Source organism: Branchiostoma lanceolatum, chromosome 15 (assembly GCF_035083965.1).
Source record: "Branchiostoma lanceolatum isolate klBraLanc5 chromosome 15, klBraLanc5.hap2, whole genome shotgun sequence".
Taxonomy (NCBI): Eukaryota; Metazoa; Chordata; class Leptocardii; order Amphioxiformes; family Branchiostomatidae; genus Branchiostoma; species Branchiostoma lanceolatum.
Window position 1 is genome coordinate 5225291 of NC_089736.1, and position 20813 is coordinate 5246103.

Below are 20813 nucleotides of genomic sequence, written 5' to 3' on the forward strand. Positions count from 1 at the left end.
AGGCTACCGTAGGGGTGTCGCTTTTCCATTATTGAACTACTAGTAGTTTTACTTCTTCAACTGCACTCATGGCTCCCACAGTGGTGTCACTTAGCTTCCCGTACACGATATACCTTTGTTATTTTCTTGTACTGTGAACCATCGCCGGACAATAACGAAACTTTTTTTCAAAACAAGGTCAAATTGAATACGCGCGGGTGTTATACTTTAAATTTACTTGCTGTGGCCTTGAGAACGACTGTTGCATGCTAGCAAAGTTATGAAGGTCAACCCGATGACCTTTACAAATGACTGTACGCCGTTGGTGACCCGAGCGTCCTGGCATGACCCTGTAGATTGCTGGACTCACAAAAGCAGCTCAAATAGGAAATCCAAATTACTGCCAGCCCAGTACTCGCAATGCTTCCATTATTTGATAGCCGAATGATATCACCAACACAACATTGAATCAGCGCAGTGTTTGGTAAGCGCTAAACTAAGTATCCGCCTGCGTCTAGATTGCATAACGTTCGTAATGTGATTTAATTCACGAGACAGTCAAATAGTTCCCCTCACTAAGTAGATATACATCATAATCATGAGGACGTTCTATGATAATTCATGGACATCTCGTAATTTGATACACTCGCTCTTTCATTGTACATCGTGCAAACACCCTGTACATGGTGTGCAACAAACAATGTAATATAACCATTATAAGGCATTATCTGTCTGAATGCATGCAAAAGCCTCGGTGTGCTTCGGTTCTAGAGTTTCTTCCTTCTCTCGTAGTCTACGTGACACAGACTCTTTGTGGAGCCCCTACCCGTCTGCATAACACAAAGTCTGACTACCCAGTCCTAGCTTTCTGTGTAGCACAAACGCTCACATAGTACCGAGCCCCTCCCAATCTGTTTAACACAAACTCTAAATGGCCGGCGCTCTATGGGGCCGCTTCCTGTCTGTGTTTTACAAACTCTCACTGTCAGGGGCTCTATGGAGTATTCTCCGTCTGTGTAACACAAATTCTCACTGTCCATGGCTCTATGGAGCCCGTCTCAGTCTATGTAACACAAACTATCCCTGTCCAGGGCTCTATGGAGCCACTCTCTGTCTGTGTAACACAAACTATCCCTGTCCAGGGCTCTATGGAGCTCTTTGGTCTGCATGTGTAACGCAAACTCTGTGTCTCACTGTCAGGGGCCCAATGGAGTCGTCTTCGTCTGTGTAACACAAACTATCCCTGTCCAGGGCTCTATGGAGCTCTTTGGTCTGTGTAACGCAAACTCTGTGTCTCACTGTCAGGGGCCCAATGGAGTCGTCTTCGTCTGTGTAACACAAACTATCCCTGTCCAGGGCTCTATGTGGCCGCTTTCTGTCTGTATAACACAAACTCTGACTGACCAGGGTTCTATGAAGCCCCTTTGGTCCGTGTAACGCAAAGTCTCTCTATCTAGGGCTCTGTCTGTGTAACAAAAGCTCTAATTGTCCAGGGCTCTATAGAGCCCCCCTCCCCCGTTAACGTCCGTGAAACACACATGCTTAATATCCAGTGCTCTATCGAGCACCTTTGAAACACAAATTCTCACTGTCCAGGGCTGCTAGAAGTGTAATTTAGCCAGGCTAACCTGGAGCCTAGGTTACGGCGTACAACTGGATCTGAAATGCATCGAACGTCCCCCCTAAAGACACACCACACATCACCCCATATATAAATGCACATACAACTCTTAATGAATGGATTTACCTATCTCCCTGACCCTTTTGGCGAGATTTTCTGCTCCCGGACTGGGGACTGAGGGGCGTGTCGTGTGCATAGAGCACACTTCTCACAAGTTGGTGGCAGCGGTGGGATAGGGGGAGAAATCGACAGATAGTTACGCATGCGGGTAACAGGCAACATGTGGCCTATATGCAATGGGATACACACCAACAAGTATTGGTCTGTGAACAATACAATGGATGTATACGTTTGGCACGTGAATGACCGTAAGGGACTCGTGGCTTAATGTGATTATAACGACATAAAACAAATCACCACAAAGAGGTCATTATCCTAAAACGATGCATCTTTCCTTGAAGTAAAAAGCAGCTAAAACTAAAACTATTTCCAGACTTAGATAGCTTATCTATCATCGTCATATTTTCTTAAACGAAATGTTATTGAATAAATATTCAAACAAACAGAAGACGTCTACTAAGGGCTGCTTTTCTAAACAGGATATACTGTTAAAGACATTAAGCAGGAGAAAAGAGAATGCTTTTAACGGGTGCCAGCGGTATTTTCAGTCAAAGTTGATCCTTGATGCACATTTGTGTGAGGTAAATTCTTCCTCCACTTAGGAAAGCACTCAACACCGAAACAGCCATATTCAGACGGGCTTAAGACTGATGCAGAGACGTATGTGTTTGTATCTTCACCCTCTTTATCTCCAGCGCCAGTGTTGTTATTAGGGTGTATACAATGTCCCTCCCCGTGGGCAGCAGAGAGAATAATGCTGATCTGAGTCGGTTTCTCGTCACGCCCAGTGCCACGCAAATCGGTTTGAAAGACTACAGCTTTTGGCGAGAAGCTTTCGGTAATAGTTGCTGTTTGGGCTTAGGTTAGGCCAGGCGTTTACGATCCTTTATGGTGAGAAGATGGCACGTCTAACAACAGATGTTGGGCGAAGATAACGTGGAGGGGAGACGGATGATAGCTTGATGTTATAGTAAGCCGCATGTGGTGCCCTGTGTGGGTGTGTATGGGGTCGTATATGCTATTTTTTGTTAATGCGATTTTTTTTCCAAAAGTGCATGGGAAATGTCAAGCCTCAATTCCAACTAGATTTGAGATCCAAACGTTTGTTGTGGGTTTAAAGTGAAGTATATGGTTGCTATGCTGTTTTTATATAGTATCAGATGAATATGAAATATGCATAATTAATAATAATACATGTTCAGAGTGACTTACGATTCGCCCTCGGCTGCGACTGCATCCAAGACTGTTATTGCGTATTCAATGGCACTTCTTCTGTCCTTCTTAGGCATTGCGTCATCTTCAAGGTGAGCAAGGATCTCCCTTAACCTGTGGAAAAAATTTCAGGAATAAAAAGACTTTAAAGATCTTCTCCGTAAAATACTCAGTTTCTCATATGGTTTCTTAAGTTGTAATTAAGCTGTTTTGCAAATTATGATTCCATTAATCACTTTCTGTCACTCTACTATGAATATGACTACCATTTTGAAAATGTATAAATGCAAAATTACAGACAATAAGATATTAGATAAAATCAAAACCTCTCCCTGAATTAGTACCCTTTTCCATTGACCCCATGACCTGTCTGGGGTCACAGTGGGGTGTCTATCATGTCATGTCTGGTTAACAACTCGTTCTGCTCTATCTGAGCTCTGCTTCCTGCCAAACTCCCATGCAGTGACACGATCTTTCCACTCACTTCCTGAGACTCTACTGTCAGTGTTTTTGAATAACTACGAAAACACAAGGGCACAAACATTCAGACACCGAAGCCTTCGTACACGGAGTAGGTCCGAGCTGGTTCGTTTTAGATAGGGGTACGAAAAAGTATTTGAGAGTTTTAGAGTTATGATTAATCCCTATGACGGTTCATCTGTGACGAAAAAGGAAAGGTTTTACACATCAATTTCAATTCAATTCAATTCAATGACCCTGGACACAAACATTGAAAATACAATCAGGGAAAAAAACCACAGGTATATACAAATATACAGATAACGTTACATGTACAGACATATATCACATTATTTCAACTTAAGTAATTTAACTTAACTTCAGTATTTCTACGTTATTTCCGTACACAATATACAGCGCTTGTCAACAAGCTTTAACAGAAAAGGGGGCCGATACCGACTGCCGGGCACCTTTGACCCGTTTCTGACGTCACACTTCCATTCAGGTCACGTGATAGGCTTCGGATCATTTCAAATCGAAAAGGGTCAGATGACTGACAGAAAGCTTGTTGGTGAGTGCTGAAGGAACATAACGTGAGAAGCCTTTATTATAGGACTTCACATTAGACACTAAAAGTTTTGAGCCGTAGTAAAACGAATAGGACTTAATACGAAACTATGATAAAAAGGATATGATGAAACTTTACACGGGCACGCTAGGTCTTATAAGAAATGAAAAGAATACTGATTTTCCACTTAAAAGAATCACGTAAGCCCGTTATCCAGTGTAACTCCATTAAGCGTATTTTCGACAGGACGTTTTCAGTCATTCACGACTGATAACTGTCTAATTGAACGAGATAGGCGTAAAATACGGGGCGCCGGATGGAGAAACCCCTGATAATTATGTGCAGCAGCAGACAGTGATAAAATCGCGTCGGCCTTTTGACGTTGGCTAGCTAGCGACTATGCCAGGAAAACGGTACCATAAAAGCCTTTAAAATTCCATATCAAAACGACATGTGAAGTCTAAAGTGTGCTTTAGCTAATGGACCTACCATACAGTCAATGCAGAATGGTCAATTTGCTAGATAAAAGTGTTTCAAATTAACGTGAACGCTCGTAATGACGAAAAAACCTTATCTAGAAACGTTGATACGTGTTTCTATCTATTAATCTGAAATTGAGATTCATGATTCTTGTCCTTAGACGAATCTATCGTGGATTAAATAGCTAATGAGGGATTAGCTTTAGGAGTCAGTTCAATTAACGAAACTGGTTCCAGAGACGTTATCGTACTAACATCATGATCCATAAACCTTTACGTGCACTTGATAAGGAAAGGGCACATACAGCTTGAAAGTTGTGGATTTGTCTACTTGAGAATCTAAAATGTAGTTTGAAGCTGGCGTATGATGATGGCTGAACGTACACAGATTGGTTTGTATAAAGATCTCAAGCCTCCGTGAAATAGAGTTTCTCGTATTGTAGTTTAGGCCATGTTGATTTAATGGTATGGATAGCATCCGCACGCGCATCAATTTTCGCCTCTTCCATTGACCCCGTCAACTAGAAGTTCTGTAAATGGCTAGGTCTTTCTGTCTGCCTGCCTGGGAGAACAAGTCCAAGTCGACCTTTTACGTCCTGTCAGTATCCTGTTACACCATCTTCACATCACAATCTACATAACTCCGCTGTCTTCAAACAACTCAGACACACCAAAACAAAACCTGAAGGTAAAACATTTCCGGCGAAAGTTGCAATAGGGGCTAGCGATCGGTCAGGTCAGGCAATTTGTCCTTGTCTGGCCAAAATGGCGTCCATTGAATAGTCACGATGATTGGGTACTAGTTAGAATGATTGCATTAGAGTCTAGGCCCATGCAGACTCTAAGCCTGCTTACACACCCATACTTTACTCACCCATTCACATACGCACATGTGTAGGTGTATCTGATATCGATTTTAACTCACGTCTGTTTGGAATTTGAAACCTGTCGGAGTGCAGCACGTATCCATGACACAGTTCACCTGCTTGTCTCTCTGTCCGTCTGTTGTTTGTTTGTTTGTTTCGCATAACCGCTAAACAGCCGTCAGGCGTAACACACCAGTGTTGTATAAGCTCTTGTGCAACTACAAGCTGCATAAAAACAGACTGTAAGGTTTGATCCTCCCACACCAGGATGGACTTCTACTCTCTTTTATAAGTGTAGCGGGTTGTTAGATATGCTCAAGGTATGGCTCTCCTTAAACAAGCCCAAGGGACCTCCGACTTTATGGGCTTTGCATGTTTGGTCAGCGTTGCAGGAAAATCCCGGGCGTTCGATACGATTTCTCGTCGAACACAACAGGTGTATCGAGTTTCAATGTGTTAGTTTGAAGCATTTTCACCTTGCGCTTATATAAAAGATAAACATCACGGTATCTTAAGAATGTTTGGTCAATGTTGGAAGAGAATCCATTGCGCGTTCGATACAATTTCTTTTCGAACACCACTATAAGATCACTACCTATTTGTTCATTTTCATTTATCTATCTATTGCTTTGTCTGTTCAGCACGCACAGCAAGGTTGCCCAACTACCCGATTGCTATCACAAAGGGCTAGTCCTGCATGCTGACAATAAAATGGAATTTGACATGGACAGGATAACAATAACAATATCTAAGTACATAATGACTATTACATATATATGGTCTCTAAATTTATGTCATGCCTGGGCTGCGAAAACGTTCGATACGTATGTTCCGGACCGCGTACCGGGTTACATTTTGGGCTATCACACGGGCTTCTACATTTATCACACAGGCTTCCTTCGAATGATTCGAATGCGTTTCGCGTGCGCCGGTTTCGCCGCTGTAAAAAATTCGAATACTGGATTCGACCCGCAGTACGGGTGATACGGAATACAGCGTGTCGCATTCTTAATATATCCGGGAATCATATATTGGGTGTGGACGTTGTTTACGCCAACACGACCTTTTACAGACGAGCGGCGAGTGTCTGACCTTCTCGTACGATAAGCCGATAAAACACTACCTAATCCCCCGGACGCGAAGGATTTGTATTGCTATACACCCCTTAATCCCACCCTTAGATTACCCCCTGTAACCCATCAATGAGGAATGCTTTTGCAAAGTACTGTAGCCTGAAATACACTGCTGATAGATTGTACTCACTAAGCGTACAGTAGGAACAGAGTCGACCCTGGTATGAACAACCACTCAAGGGGCTTTTTTTCTTACTCAACGGTCACCACGTAACAAGACCCGAAGGTGACTTCAAGGTGTGACGCAAAGGCCATCCGAGGTTACGGGTTACATATATTGCAATTTCGTCGGCCAAAACAGGGCATTGGACCTTTCCTTAGTCCTGAATGCTATGCTGTTGAAATTATGATCCTTTTCCATTGGCGATCAATGGTATCGAGTAATATGATTTATCATTGTATCTTATCATTGGATTGAATATGGCAAAACATACTAAGAAGGGATTATCTTCTTTAAACAATACCTACCCTAAAATTCACAATCCATCCAGAAGTTCCTAAATAATGTGGATCACAAATATACGAAAACGTACAGACATGCACACTCAACGAAGACGATACCTCAATTTTTCAAGGAGGCACAAAAAAAGGCACGGAGATACCACTGCACGTGCAATGACTGTTGTACACGTAGATTTTATAGTAGAATGTCGAGGCACAATCCATATTGCTGTCGTCCAAAGAAAGTCGACAGACTCTTTGAATTTTGTTTGCGTGTTCGATTTGCAATTCGCCACTTAAGATCAGTATCAAACATGATTGATATTATTATGATCAGTATCAAACACGATTGATATTATTGAAACATACTTTAAAGGCAGATGCAACATATGGATAACTGCAATAAAGAACGTGATAAGATTTAATTGCTCAATTTCACCAGGCCGCAAGTCGAAAAAAAGCAAAAGTTGCCGAAATTGAAGATAGAACGGGTGATATGTTTTTGTGATTGCACGAACGAAGCAGATATCTAAAATTTGCCATATCTTTTTTTCTAAATAAGAATATGACTTGACGTAATTAGCTTTCCTCTTTCTATTCTATACTCAATATATGCATATGAATATGGCTTTCTTTTAACATCACAGTGTCGTCAATTAAACTTAATCAGAATTTTCTTTGTCGCTGTTTTTCAAAATCGTAAAAGCTGTAATTTCCTATGGCTGCAAATTGCAGAATTTCTGGAAAACAAATCCATATGTTTAAAGTAGACCGGTAATTTCTATTCCATTGATGTCCCATACGCCCCATGAGGCCATTTTTTCTAAATCCTCGAATGCAAACCGTTCATGCTCTGCATAATCCTCTGGCTCTATGAAACGTAAACAAACAAAAAAGTCACGTATGAACAATATGGAGGCAGGATATCAGCTTTCAACCAACCTTTTGGACGCCTTCTCTGCTGCCTCCGGAGAATCCATCGGGGTCTCTTGGGCCGGCTCTCCCTTTCTCCCGAGACAGGCACCGTCTTCGCTGAGGCTCCTGGAAGACGAGCTTCCGAACCTTTTCCTCGATCGGAAGACGCTGTAGGACTCTCTCCCTGTACGGAAGACACTCCGACTGTCACACCTTACTCCAAAACCTCTCACGGTCCAAGTGGGTGCTTAACTATACTGCCTACTCTGCAGTGGTTGGATGCCCGCTGACGACATATGCTAAAATTTCTCTCGAGTTCGTCGTTGGCGATTCCACAGTCTAATCAAGGCGGAGTGGACGCGACAAATGGGTAGATTCAAGGCAGCTGACTCGCGTATGATGAGATCTATCTACGCCCGGTATCATTACACGGGTCGTCAGATGTCGGGCGTCATTTGAAATGGTGAAATTACCGACGGTTATTTTTCTCTGAACGGACACAGTGCAGTGCTGGCGCCACTGAGCCGTGCTAAGAGAGAGCTTGATTCGTGGCTTTTCTCACTATCAAATTACAACCTCGTCATTCTCAAAGGGTATAATTTCATATAGATATAACAAGCGGGATGCTCTTATTTCCTGTCACCTTTTTCGATCAAACGCGATAAAAACTAACGTGACGCACATACGGACCAGACCTTATTATCATTCCGAAAATAAATCTGACGTGTTTTGCGCGCTCCCTCATTTTTGAAAGTAACGGCAGCAACCGAGACTGTTTTTTTCGTAGATAAAGAACAAATATATTGTTACGTTTCGTGTTTTTTGGTGTGTTTTAAATCATACTTTTACACCTTGCATCGTACTCCAATTATGAAGTCAAGAGTTACACACATACGGACAAGACCTCATTATTATTCCAAAAATAATTCTGACGTGTTTCGCATGCACTCAGTCACTCTCATTTTGAAAGTAACTGTAGCAACCGAGACTGTTTTTGTTTCATAGATAAAGAACAAATCTATTGTTACGTTTCTTTTTTTTCGTATTTTAAATCATACTCAAATTTTGAAGTCAAGGGTTACACATATACGGACAAGACCTTATTATCATTCCTAAAATAATTCTGACGTGGTACGCATGCACTCTCATTTGAAAGTAACGACATCGGTTGAGACTGTTGATGAAACAAAGACAGAGACATTGGACACGATTAGTGACGATAATCACTTGCATCAGATTCTCACAACTCGCTGGCCCTGAACATTATTCTATTTTGACATGTTACTGTGCCTTTTATTAGCCTCATTAACCACAAATTGACATTTTAGTAGTGCGGAAATGAATGATTTGGTTGCGAGGTGTCGAGTGCTTCCTGATTCTTTAGGTCGTGGTGAAGGGTGGTATTTAGTTTCCATATGGTTGAATTTTTTTAAAACTGTGTCATGTGTAATTTTGTATTGTTATTTTACAAATTATTCCAAAAATTGAACTGTGAATATGCGCAATTTAGTCTCTCTAAAAGATTGCCAAGCTGATTTGTTTTAAGTTTTAAATAACATGAAAATTAATAGTTAGTCTACATCGCATTGTAACACTAACATTCACGGTCCATAAATTGTTTATATACAAATATAATACTGAATAGTTCTGCAACATTACTGTTTTTAGCAGTTTTGTGACGAGATTTGAAATGATTCTGATTGTTTACGCTTTGATATCATGAATAACACAAACGTCTTTTCACGGCTCATAAATTCCCTACCCAAGATTGCGCTAGATACGTAGACTGCTGTAATATTTCTGTTTTAAAATGCCTCGTCATTTTTAGCTGTTTCGTGCCGAAATTTAAAGCTATATTGGCTGTTTACGCTTTGATGATCATGAAATAACACCAATTTTCACGGCTCAAAATTTGTCTATATCAAAGGTTGTGCTGGATACGTGGACTGCTGCAGCACTTCTGTTTTGAAATCCCTCGTCGTTTTCAGCAGTTTCGTGACTAGATGTCATGTCATTTTGATTATTTACGCTTTGATTATCAAGAAAGAACACAAATTTTCACGGTCTATCAAATATTGTGCTGGATACTTAGACTGCTGGAACGCTTCTGTTTCATCGTTTAAGCAGTTTCTTGACGAGATTTCAAGTCATTCTGATTGTTAACACTTTGATGATCATGAAATAACACAAGCTTTCATGGCCAACCTAATTGTCTACCAAAGATTGTGCTGGATACGCACACTACCGCAACGTTCCTGTTTTGATATATCTCGTCGCTTCAAGTAGTTTCGTGCCGAGATTTGAGGTCACATATGTTGTTTACACCTTGGTGATCATGAAATGCGTGAGCTCGCACCTCTATAAGTACTTTAACAATGTCGACCGTACCACGCTATCACATTGCCCCTTAGTAACCATAGCGTAAAAGTCCATCTGTGTTTGGTAGAATTCATTCTGAAACAAGGACGAACTTTAATTTCTAACAAAGAATTGGATCTTGATTTTCATCCTTTAATTTTTCATTATAATTTTTTTTTCAGACCGTCAAGGAATTAGTAATCCACCGCCTCTGCAACGTCATGTTATGTAGATAAAACACGTGAATCGGTGAGCAGCCAGTTGATCATAAATTGTAAAAAGTTTATGGCGCCCTCCGTCTCTTGTAAGGAATGATTGTAAGGCGCCAGTACGCATAGTGTAAATAGCTTCCTTCACTCCTCTTGCAAAATAAAGTCTGGTTCATAGAAGCGGTGGCTTGCTCATTCCTTGACAAAGACTGGAGTTGTGCAGTCAAAAACATTAGATAAGTCAAATTTTTGCGTTGGAAATTAATTACAGCTCAACTTTACTTCAGAACCATTCTTGTAGCTCCCAACTAACGATGGCGCTTTCCGGACGTGATGGCGAAAGCTTCAATAACACCTTAACAGGCAGTTAGATTGAATGGCTTTTTGATACTTATTACAAACATTCGGCCTTCCCGGACGCAAAGTACAGGGACAGTGACCCAATTCAGATTGAATAAATGGTGCAAAAGGTTCCAAATCTGGGCAGATGATTTGGTAGGAGAGTAAACACGGTGATAAAGGTCCAGTGGCTCCAAACCTTGACCTCAATGCCTTAATAATGGCTGGTTAAAGCTTTTTTTTAATCCCATCTTGAGCAATTCTTACTAGCATAGTATCATGCAACACACACACACACACACCCAACCCCTTCAGTAATTTGTTAGAGACCATGAGCCGGTTCGCTTTTACAACGGCGCATGTGCATGAGATTTATTGTGGGTACTATTTTAAAAGTGAAGAACCCCGAGAAATTTTAAAGAAAAACACGTTTGGGCAATGCACAAGCATTGTTTAGAGTCTCTCTAGTCAAGAACTGTTAACAACTAAGGGACTTTCACCTTTGACATATCACCCACAAAGCATCTCGCAGCGCATGCGCGGTCGGAACCGTGAACAAGTCTATCTTTTGTGAATTATTTTAACGTAGTAATAAATTGATGATCATTACAATGATATCGAAGGACATTACAAGGGTCATAATAACGATGAAAACAGAGATAGTATACTAGTATTTGATATCCACTTTATAATTACAATGGCATCTGTTCAACTTAAATTATACGCACTTGCAATAACTCCATTTAGTCGTGGTGATCCTTTCCCTTCTTCTCTTGAAGTTGAATCTTGTCTGGTGGCCTGGTCTTCTGGGTTTGCCACTAGAAAATACCAACAGAAAATAACGGCTTAGTTGGTACATACTTGTCATTGTACACGCTTCATTCGACTCAAGTCAAGTAGATAATTAAAAAAACCCGAAGAATTAGCCTTTCTTAAGTGCTTGCCGGACAAATTACACTAAAATTCAACAGTTCCTAGGAAACGTTCTTTTGAGAAGAGAGTAGTGCCAAATCATTATAGATTACATACAATTACAAGTGTCCATTTTTTGTTTGTTTTCGGCTTCACAATGGAACGTTTTAAAAGAGTCGCGGTACCAGGTTCCGAACCGACTGCCCTGTTTACTATGACGCCATGAACAACAAACTAACTTGATTACCTGGCGGCAGGAATCAAAGAAATGGAAGTATGACTTGTAACATTCGATGTTCAATAACATCAGAAGGGTGTATATATTGTAAAAACGTATGTGCTTACTGAACAATACTTGTGATGGTTGCTAGTAATCGGGAACTGTTGTACTTTAGTTTCATTGGTGACACCGACGCTTTAAGTAAGGTATGAGATTAATTTTTATTGCATATTTCACAAAAATAGCCAGGACTCAATTCTAACACAACTGTCACATGCGTGTCATATGTTGTTTCTTTGTAGGGCATTTGGTCCTCATATGTCTTTATCTCAATTGTGAATACCTTTTAAATATAAAACGTATCTATCAAAGTAAGGTATGAGATTTATTTTGATTGCATATTTTACAAAAATAGCAAGGATTCAATTCTAACCCAGCTGTCACAAGCGAGTTGTGTGTACACAATGTGTCTTAATCTCAATTGAGAATATGCCTTTCACAGATGAAATGCAGCTCTCAAACATATCGGCTTGTCCATATGCAGCTCACATCAAAAACGTCATTCCTTGAGGGGAAACTAAATCTAATCATTCGTGCGGGTGCTTCGCTACTTTGTGCGTCATCTGTTGCCATGGAAACGGTAATGTAGTTAGCGCTTTGTGCTTGTACGAAGTCTTTTTTTACATCTTCAGAAAATGCCATTGAGTCGCCTCAGGAGAGCACTCTGCTACCTTTTCTTGAAGTAATCGACTTTTTAATTGCATTCAGTATACTTCCATTACCTTGAATGGCGTATACAGGGGTTTCAATTGTGTCGACATGGTTCAAGATGTCGCAACGGGTGATATTGAATTTTCTTTTGACGTCTAAGAACTGAAATGTTGCTTGGCACTTTAAAATAACGCAATTGCAAGTTGCTATGTGTGAATTTCTGATGATAAAATACATATACACAAGTGTCATTTTTAATGTTTCTATTGTTATTGTTTCCGTAAAAAAATCCATAAGAAATATATAGCGTTATTCCTTGACTGTCCGAGACGAGTTTATAATGCATAGTGTCTGATTCGCACTTCACTTGACGAGCTCTTCCTCTGCCATTTTGACCTTGTATTCCTGAAGAGTAGACACTTCAAAGTGTGGAGGTCACAAAGGTGAACATCTTCATGGTGGAGATAGCCGCCCTCAGGCGTTTAAGAAAGGTCGGAGGACTCAAAGAAAAAGTTATGATTGCAGTGCGCGAGCGGATGCTTTGAAGAAAGAAGAAGCGAAAATGTCGTGTCTTCAGGCTATATTAGAGGCTTTCACCGCTTAATTGTTGTTTGGCAGAAGCAATACTTAGTCGTGTCTATTCCGTCCGTTTTGCATAACCGTTAAACCGCCTGTAGAGGTAACACAACAGCTGTGCACAGTAGGTGCAAGCTGCGTAAGACCAGACTGTAAGGTTTGATCCACTAACACCGGGAAGGACTCCTTCTCCTTTTCACAAGTGTGGTAGGATCTTAATCAAACGTGCTCGAGGTGTGTCTCTCCTCTGGCTTTACTTTTCATCCGAGAAGACGTCTCTGATTGAAGCTATGTATCAGTTTTGTTCATACGCGTCTGTGATTATATCCTCTCGTGCCCAGAGATGTACGCTCCTCTAATCACTAATCGTTGAGAGTACACTGAGAACGAGACCCGCAGATTCGTATGATGACCCGGATTTTTTTTTTAAAATGGCGCCGGGTTTGGGTTTGAGGAGGTAAACATGTCACCATGGGGATCGCTCACAAGGCGGTGATAAAAATCAAGGTTAGTATACTGCTTGGATATAATAACCCACTAATTGTAAGCAAAGTATCGAGCCTGAAGGCATTCCCCTGTAAAGCTTGGTCTACATCAGAGTGTTAACAGTCTTTCAAAGCAGGTGACGTGGTCTAGTTGCACCTATAGCTAAAGCCATGAAACAGCACCTAGAACCGCCCCCTATCACATGTTGATGGAAATCCAATTTAAACCACAGGCTGACCCAGCGGAATACATGTTTCCCGCTGTAGTGTATTATCTGTACTATGGCAACCTTATTGAGTTAAATTTATTTTTCGTTTTGTTTCTTTAGACTTATTTGAAACACATGTCTCAGTTCAAGGAACATCAAAATATGTAGCAAAATTGTACAATATTTCTGCTTTTATAACAACAGTGCCCAACAAGTTAGGTGCTGTTGTACCGTCGAATTCTTCTAGGGGTCGCTTTTTCTCTTCACACGAAACGTATGCTATGTTTGCTTGCTGAGAACTGCCGTTGATCTGTGTCATGTTCAATATTTATATGCCTTCCAAATAGGCTGTACATCAAACCGTGAACCAGCCTAAAGAGAGCATCACCACGCCCACCCAGTGATTGGAGAACCCACAATGCATCACACTGCGCCAATCGCAGTTCGAGCCGTGAACCAGCTTATGGAGATCTCCCGCCAACCCTTTTACATAGAAAAAATAGTGATTATCAGTAGCGTAACTAGTTTTACCCCAACGGCCATGCTTCAGTGCACTACCGATATGCAGGTCGTACCAACTCAGACACGACACGTTAATGTGATGAAATTTAGCAGACTTTTCTTTCTCATCACACGCCGGTGTTTTCGAAACATGCTTTGTTAAGCCTAGACAGCTCGAGTCCTGAACGAAAAACCCATTCAGATGACACTGCCGATAGCCATATCGATCCCTGTCCTTCACAGCTACAGGGAAGTAAGGTGCTGTCACTCATTGTCGGTTGCAAACGGGAGAATAAAGATAAAAGATACAGAAACTGCCATCTCTCTTTTACGTGTGCAATGCACGAAATCCTATCTTGAAGCAAACTTTTAGTGATTTTTTTTATTCTGCATTCCGAAATATCAATTTTTTGCAGTTTTAAACATGTATCTTCTCATTTTGCAGCTGCTTTTTACAATTTAAAGCACGGCCGAAAACTTTTTGTGTGGAAATGGGCGAAAATTGATGCGCGCGTGGATGTCATCCATATAATCAAATCAACATGGCCGAAGCATTAGCAAACATATCATGTGATATTTCACAAGTGTACCCGCGCGGGCTTACTCCAAAGAGCTTTTTTCTCAACACATAAGCTGATAGAAACCAAAGCATACTAAGGATCTTCACCATATTTCAACATGACCTTCAACTTATCATCTTTCCTAGAATGTAGAATTTAATGTAAATCTACTTAGGGCACACTAAAACCTTAATGGACGATGTATTAGTTTGTATACCGACGTTAAATCTTTCTGAAAACTGAAAAGATCTGATTAAAGCTTTGGATCAAAAAGGTTTTTAAAGAGTAGAACGCCTATTTACGTCACTAGCAGGGAGGATTGCACAAGTATCATTCTCCTACGCAGAGCCTCACCAACGACATGAAGTCGACATGGAATACATATGAATAGGGAAATCCCCCTCCCCCGGAGATATCTGTTCCATTGTTGACAGCAATATAGGAAAAGCGATAAGAAACGTGTGAATTTGCTCTGAAAAACTGTTGCAGATTTTGCAGAGGCTGTTTAGTTAGGGAGGCCCACACGCAACATTGGTTGTAAATACAATTTACAAATTACAGTAGTTAAAGGGGGATTCAACACAAGAAGCGGGTATTGTTTTGCCACATTTCTATGACTACAAAATCAACCAAATTTGTAGATTTTCATTACTGATAAACGAAAAAAGAACCATCCAGTAAACAAGAAAGCCCCCTTCTATACAGACCCATGGGTTATGCATGGTGCGAATGGTTGCTACCTTAGGTATTGGTTTCTAGGGGATGATTGCAAAAGATCCAGGTCAATTTTTGGCTCAAAGCAATAGAAGAATATATATAACGTTGCTAAGGCTGAAAATTGATTCACAACTATTCACTCACTCACACACACATTTTTCGGAGGGCACTGTTTTCATATCATAAAACATGAATATAGAAACAGCTTTATGTCCGTGATATACAAATTTGTGGCCATGATATCTTCCTTATTTATATGCAAGCTGAAAATGAAAACAGCAAAAACAGCCCTTTAACAGAAGTTTTAGATTTTCCCTTAATGATCAAAGCAGACCTTCCCAACTATCGAACCGCGAGATTTTGGTACACTTTCCAAAGTCACGGGCGTTTAAATTGATTAGCAACTCAACGTTCCCTGCTGGAGTCAAGCAGCGCTGAGAAATCATAATTTGATGTACCAAGAAATTGAAATGTTCAGTCATTGAACTTCCGCGTGCCAAGAATTCGGAATTTTCAGTCATCATGACGATTTCAATTCTATTGAACCCACATATAGAGACAAGACGTTCTTAATACTTGGACCAAAGGGACTAGAAAGAGAACGATATAACAACTGTAAATTGCATATGTTCTACCTACTTTTTGATTAAAATGACACAACGTTGGTACACATCCATTTCTTTTAAAACCGTATTGCGGTTTCGTTCGCTTTTAATGTAGAGAAAAAAAACTTTCCTTCTTGTGGTTTGCTTGAATGATGTTTATCTTTTATATGCAGTAATTATGAAGAACGTTTGAAGAAGACCATTGATATGGATGACAGGGAAGGGGCCATCATCTTAGCATCCAACTAGAATATGGAAAATATATCACTTACAAGAATACATCCCCGTGAATTGATAGCCTCTTCCATTGACCCCGTGACCTGCAATGTCTTTCACCTGTCAGATAAGGTTGACTAATCATAACAACTCTGAAGTTTTCTTCCTGTCACTCCCGCAAGTCGGACTTTTAGATTTTGCCCATCACTTCCTGCCACTCTGTCGTAAAACGTCTCAATTTATAGCATACGGAAATAACTGACCCACAAAAAGACACCCCAAAAACGATACCTCCGTACACGCAGGTGAAAATTCATCGACCATGACCCCATCCGTCACGTAGCGCCCGCAGGCGACATTGACATTCCATTTCAAATCAGGTAACCGTTCTTCCTCAGTCAATTTCTTCTCCCGTCGCCATCTGGCACCCTCGCCGGTATTAATGATTTTACGGCGCTTTACCTCGCTCGGGTCGGTCGATGTGAATATGGAGCATTCACCCAGCGCTGTTGGCTATGGATCAAAACGGATCAAAATGAAATAAAAGTAGTGCTTAGGGGTGCGAAGGATTGTGAATAGGCCGAGGAAAAAAATGTGGTGTTTTTGGTTACACGACCGACCATAGCTAGCAAAAACACGCCGACCCTATCGTTTTTTTGGGTCGACCGCTGCCAAGAGATATACGAAATTCTATCTGAAGGGAAGGTGAAGTGAAGGTGCTCTCGATCCAGTTAAGCGCAAATCAACTCAATGAACAGATGAGCTAATCTTCCACTTGTCGTGACAGAGAGGACAGACGCTATGTACAGTATTTACAGGTTCATTGTACCGGGGAAAGTCCCCTAGCCTTTTTCGACAAGTACAATGAACAGCGGACCACGGCTAAACGTCCCGTCTTAAAGCCCCCGTCACAAATCAAGAATTTCGCTCGGCCGACTTGTCGGCGAGCTCCAAATGGCGATTTTCGGCCGAAGTACGACCGACGTCCTGGCGATTCTGCGAGCTTCGGGCGATTTTTCGGAGCTCGGCCGACGTTCGCGGGTCACTGGAAGCTGCGCTTAAATTCAGCGAGGCCTCGGCGACGATTTTTGAACTTGCACAGCTCGTCAACAGTTTGCCCGTAGCTCGCCCGAGCAACGCCCAGCGCTCGGCCAATATTCGGGCGGGCATCCGACGATTTTAGACCCGATTTTTGGTCGGCCGGAGGTCGCCCGAGCTCTTCGGCCTCGTGCGAGCCTCGCACGGGCTTTGTACAATAATCGGACGACCGTCGTCAGTGTTCCGGCCGACTCATGAAAAGTAAGGCGTGCTTCGGGCGAGCGTTGTGCAGGTGTTGATGGGAGCTTGGACGGGCCTCGGCCGAACTCCTTCTTGTTTATATATAAAAGGTAACGACAGTTTAGTTTATGACATAAGATGATAGATGATACTGTAATATTAACTAATACTAATATCATCTTGTCAAAGAATGCTGCCAAACCTTTCTAATGAAAGACAATTCAATTGCAAAGTTAAATTTTCATTGAAAAAAAATTACCATCAATGAGATTTGGACACCGAAAACAATACCTGTTTCGTTTTTGTTTTGGATGTTTCAATTTATATATCAATGAACTGGGGCTTGACTTCTGAGGCTTGACTTGACTTCCTGAGTTTTTCCTCCACAAAACGATTACTAGTATTTGAAAGTCCACTGAGTCATTATAGATCTATGTTTGTCGGCCGAGGCACGCCCAGGCGTCGGCAGGGCGTCGATAGGCTTACCAACGGTCGGCCGAAGCTCGGACGGCGTTCGCCCGAGCTTTGGTCGATTTCCGTTTGGTGAAAATGTTTGGATCGTGGTTGAACGACTGATCTATTGACTTTGTGGCTCCTGAGCTTGTATTTGGATTGGTCTATAACAAAATTCCTGTCTATAGTATTATTTTCAGTGTGGCCGTCCACTTCACTCATGCCCTACAGATTTGCCACAACTCAGAAAGTAAAGTTGGTCCAAATATGAGCTTGTTACCAGGTCAGTTGATTCTGACTTCGTCCGTGTCCAAGAGATGGTACCGTCTCATGAGGCATTTATGATTATTAGTGTTTGACGGACGTCGCCACGGACGGGGCAGGTTTTCAGCGAAAAATACGGTCGAAGCTCGGGCGATTGTGAAATTCGGCGAGCTTCCGGCGATCTACAAAATCGGCCGATGCTCGCATGAATTGTGACGCCGGCTTAAGGACTGCGACGCTTTCCGGTAGCGTGCATGTCGGGTGAGCAACACAGCCAGACAATCAGACCAATCTTGGTGAGGAAACTTTACTTACGCTAAAAAGTCAGCAATGCACATGTATATTTTCCATAAACGATCGTTTGCATTCAATTTATACATAAGATTATGTAGGTTTTGAGCAAAAATATTGTTATCTATGGACTATTTAATATGCATTTTGTTTTGCGTTAAGTTTCGATCAGCTCGTGCATTTTCTGTTCCGAATTCATCAGACTGCACAAGCCTCCATCAGGTCTTCTTACTCGGATACGGATCGTAGAAAAATTGTGCAGGAGAGTCAGTCCGCGGAAAGGTTAACATTTCCCCCTGGCCAATTCCCCTGGTAAATATTCTCCCTATAGCCAGCGAAGTTAGTCTGGTAAGAATTCACCACGTACGATACTTGAGGTCCGCCCCTCATATGGATTCACCCCACACGCCTTCATTCGTCAGAAACAAGGAGAGGTAAGCACGCACTCAGGGAGCTCTTACATACGGTACTCTCCAGCCAGCTCCTTGACTTTCTAATGACTGCACTCAGCAGAGCGCCAACACAATTTGGGGTAATGCACTGTCAGAAATGATCTAGAGTTCGAAGATCTCACGCCTTCGTAACATATTTAGTTTGTCGCACGTCTTGTTTGATTATAGTTCGCCAATTATGCAACCAAGGTTTGGATAATCATGACATGTGTCCATTGATCACTTCCTGCCACTCCATGGTGAATGTGACTAGGATATGGAATAATGTATAACTGCTTAATAAAAAACACACACAGACAAAAACAATACCTCCCCGTGAATAAGTAGGCGTTTCAGTTGACCTCATGACCTTGAATGTCTGTCATGTCTGATAAATGACTAATTTTACCACCTCTAAACTCCACTTCCTGTCACTTCAAAGAACTACGTTGTATGTATACTTTTGATACTTATATGTTTTTCAACTATTTATTGAACATACAGCCACACTTTAAATGATTGCAATATTGCTTGCAGTTTGCTCATTTGTTAAACTTCATAAAGGACGAACAGGATGATATTTTATGTATTTTTGGGTCGCGAACCTTTTTAACAACTACTTCTTAGTACCTTCGGCACACTTATTTAGCAATCTTCCTCCTACGCGGGGTGCAATTTGTATTTCATTTCACACAGCTCACTGCAGCTTTGCCCTCATGCCCTTGATATGACATGAGCTGCATCACGTTGAATGAAGACGTGACGCGATACGTGTAGAAAACTCGACCTTTGATTAAAATTGGCGCCAGCGTCCAGACTACTAACCAAACACAGACATGTAGATCCCATATGTCCTCTGTAAGTAAGGCCACAACAAGTAAATTGTATGGATGAAATGTCTTTATTTTTCGCCCTTTTTTAAGAAAAGAAAGCTCAAATCTAGTTGCCTGAGGGTATTGACATGGGATGATCCTGTCAACAGTAGAAAAATTTGTACAATTGACAGGATGGTTCTGAAAATGCCGAAAAGGGGAACTCTGGTCGTAAAAGTCTATCTTTCCTATGGCAAAACGTAAAATATGTCATTACACTAAGTGTGGTCGCCCTAAGAGTAGTTGTAGTGATACTAGGCTATCACACTAGTGTTACTTTCTGCTCTTTTTGAATACAAGAATGAAAGACTTTGAAACCATGTTTTATCGTTTCAATTCTTGTTACAACGTTCATGATCTCTATTTTGAAAACTTAGGCATGTTGCTGATTTCTTGCCAACACTTTTTTCGCGCTATAATAGATTTGCAACTGATATCATCCAAAGCATTTACTTGCTGAGGCCTAAATCCGACTGATTAAGGGCTGTCCGTAATACTGAAAGGGAGATCGGTTATGAAATCCCCGATGATGGTCGTATTTAACACAGACTTACCTTGCGGTGCATTACGTAGTCTATTGGGGTTACGGGGTTATAATAATAATAGTTTATTGCAAATTCATACCCGTAGGTTAATTGCATGTCGAAAACAATGTCGAAATACAAATGTAAGGTAAAACAAAAGGTATACATGAATACAAGATCATTCTATATTGCTATTCTACAGTAAGTTTCTATATCTACCGTACTAATGCGGGGTTTGATTTCTTCTCTGAAAGCAGTGGAAAATAAAAAGTCCCACACTTTCAATGAT

General features: G+C 41.3%; 1 protein-coding gene across 3 annotated transcripts in view; it reads right to left on the minus strand.

Annotated features, from left to right (window-relative positions):
* The window catches only part of LOC136421218 (dual specificity calcium/calmodulin-dependent 3',5'-cyclic nucleotide phosphodiesterase 1A-like), a 74916-nt gene that overhangs the window by 17524 nt on the left and 36579 nt on the right, over positions 1-20813 (minus strand). For 2 of the 3 annotated variants that reach the window (XM_066408405.1, XM_066408408.1), the window contains exons 2-5: positions 11428-11517; positions 7821-7977; positions 2933-3046; positions 1727-1804 (exon numbers count right to left, since the gene is read on the minus strand). In XM_066408405.1, coding sequence (XP_066264502.1) covers positions 1727-1804; positions 2933-3046; positions 7821-7977; positions 11428-11517 — 439 coding nt within the window. The remainder of the gene's footprint in view (positions 1-1726; positions 1805-2932; positions 3047-7820; positions 7978-11427; positions 11518-20813) is intronic. The other variant, XM_066408407.1, reaches the window with a different exon arrangement.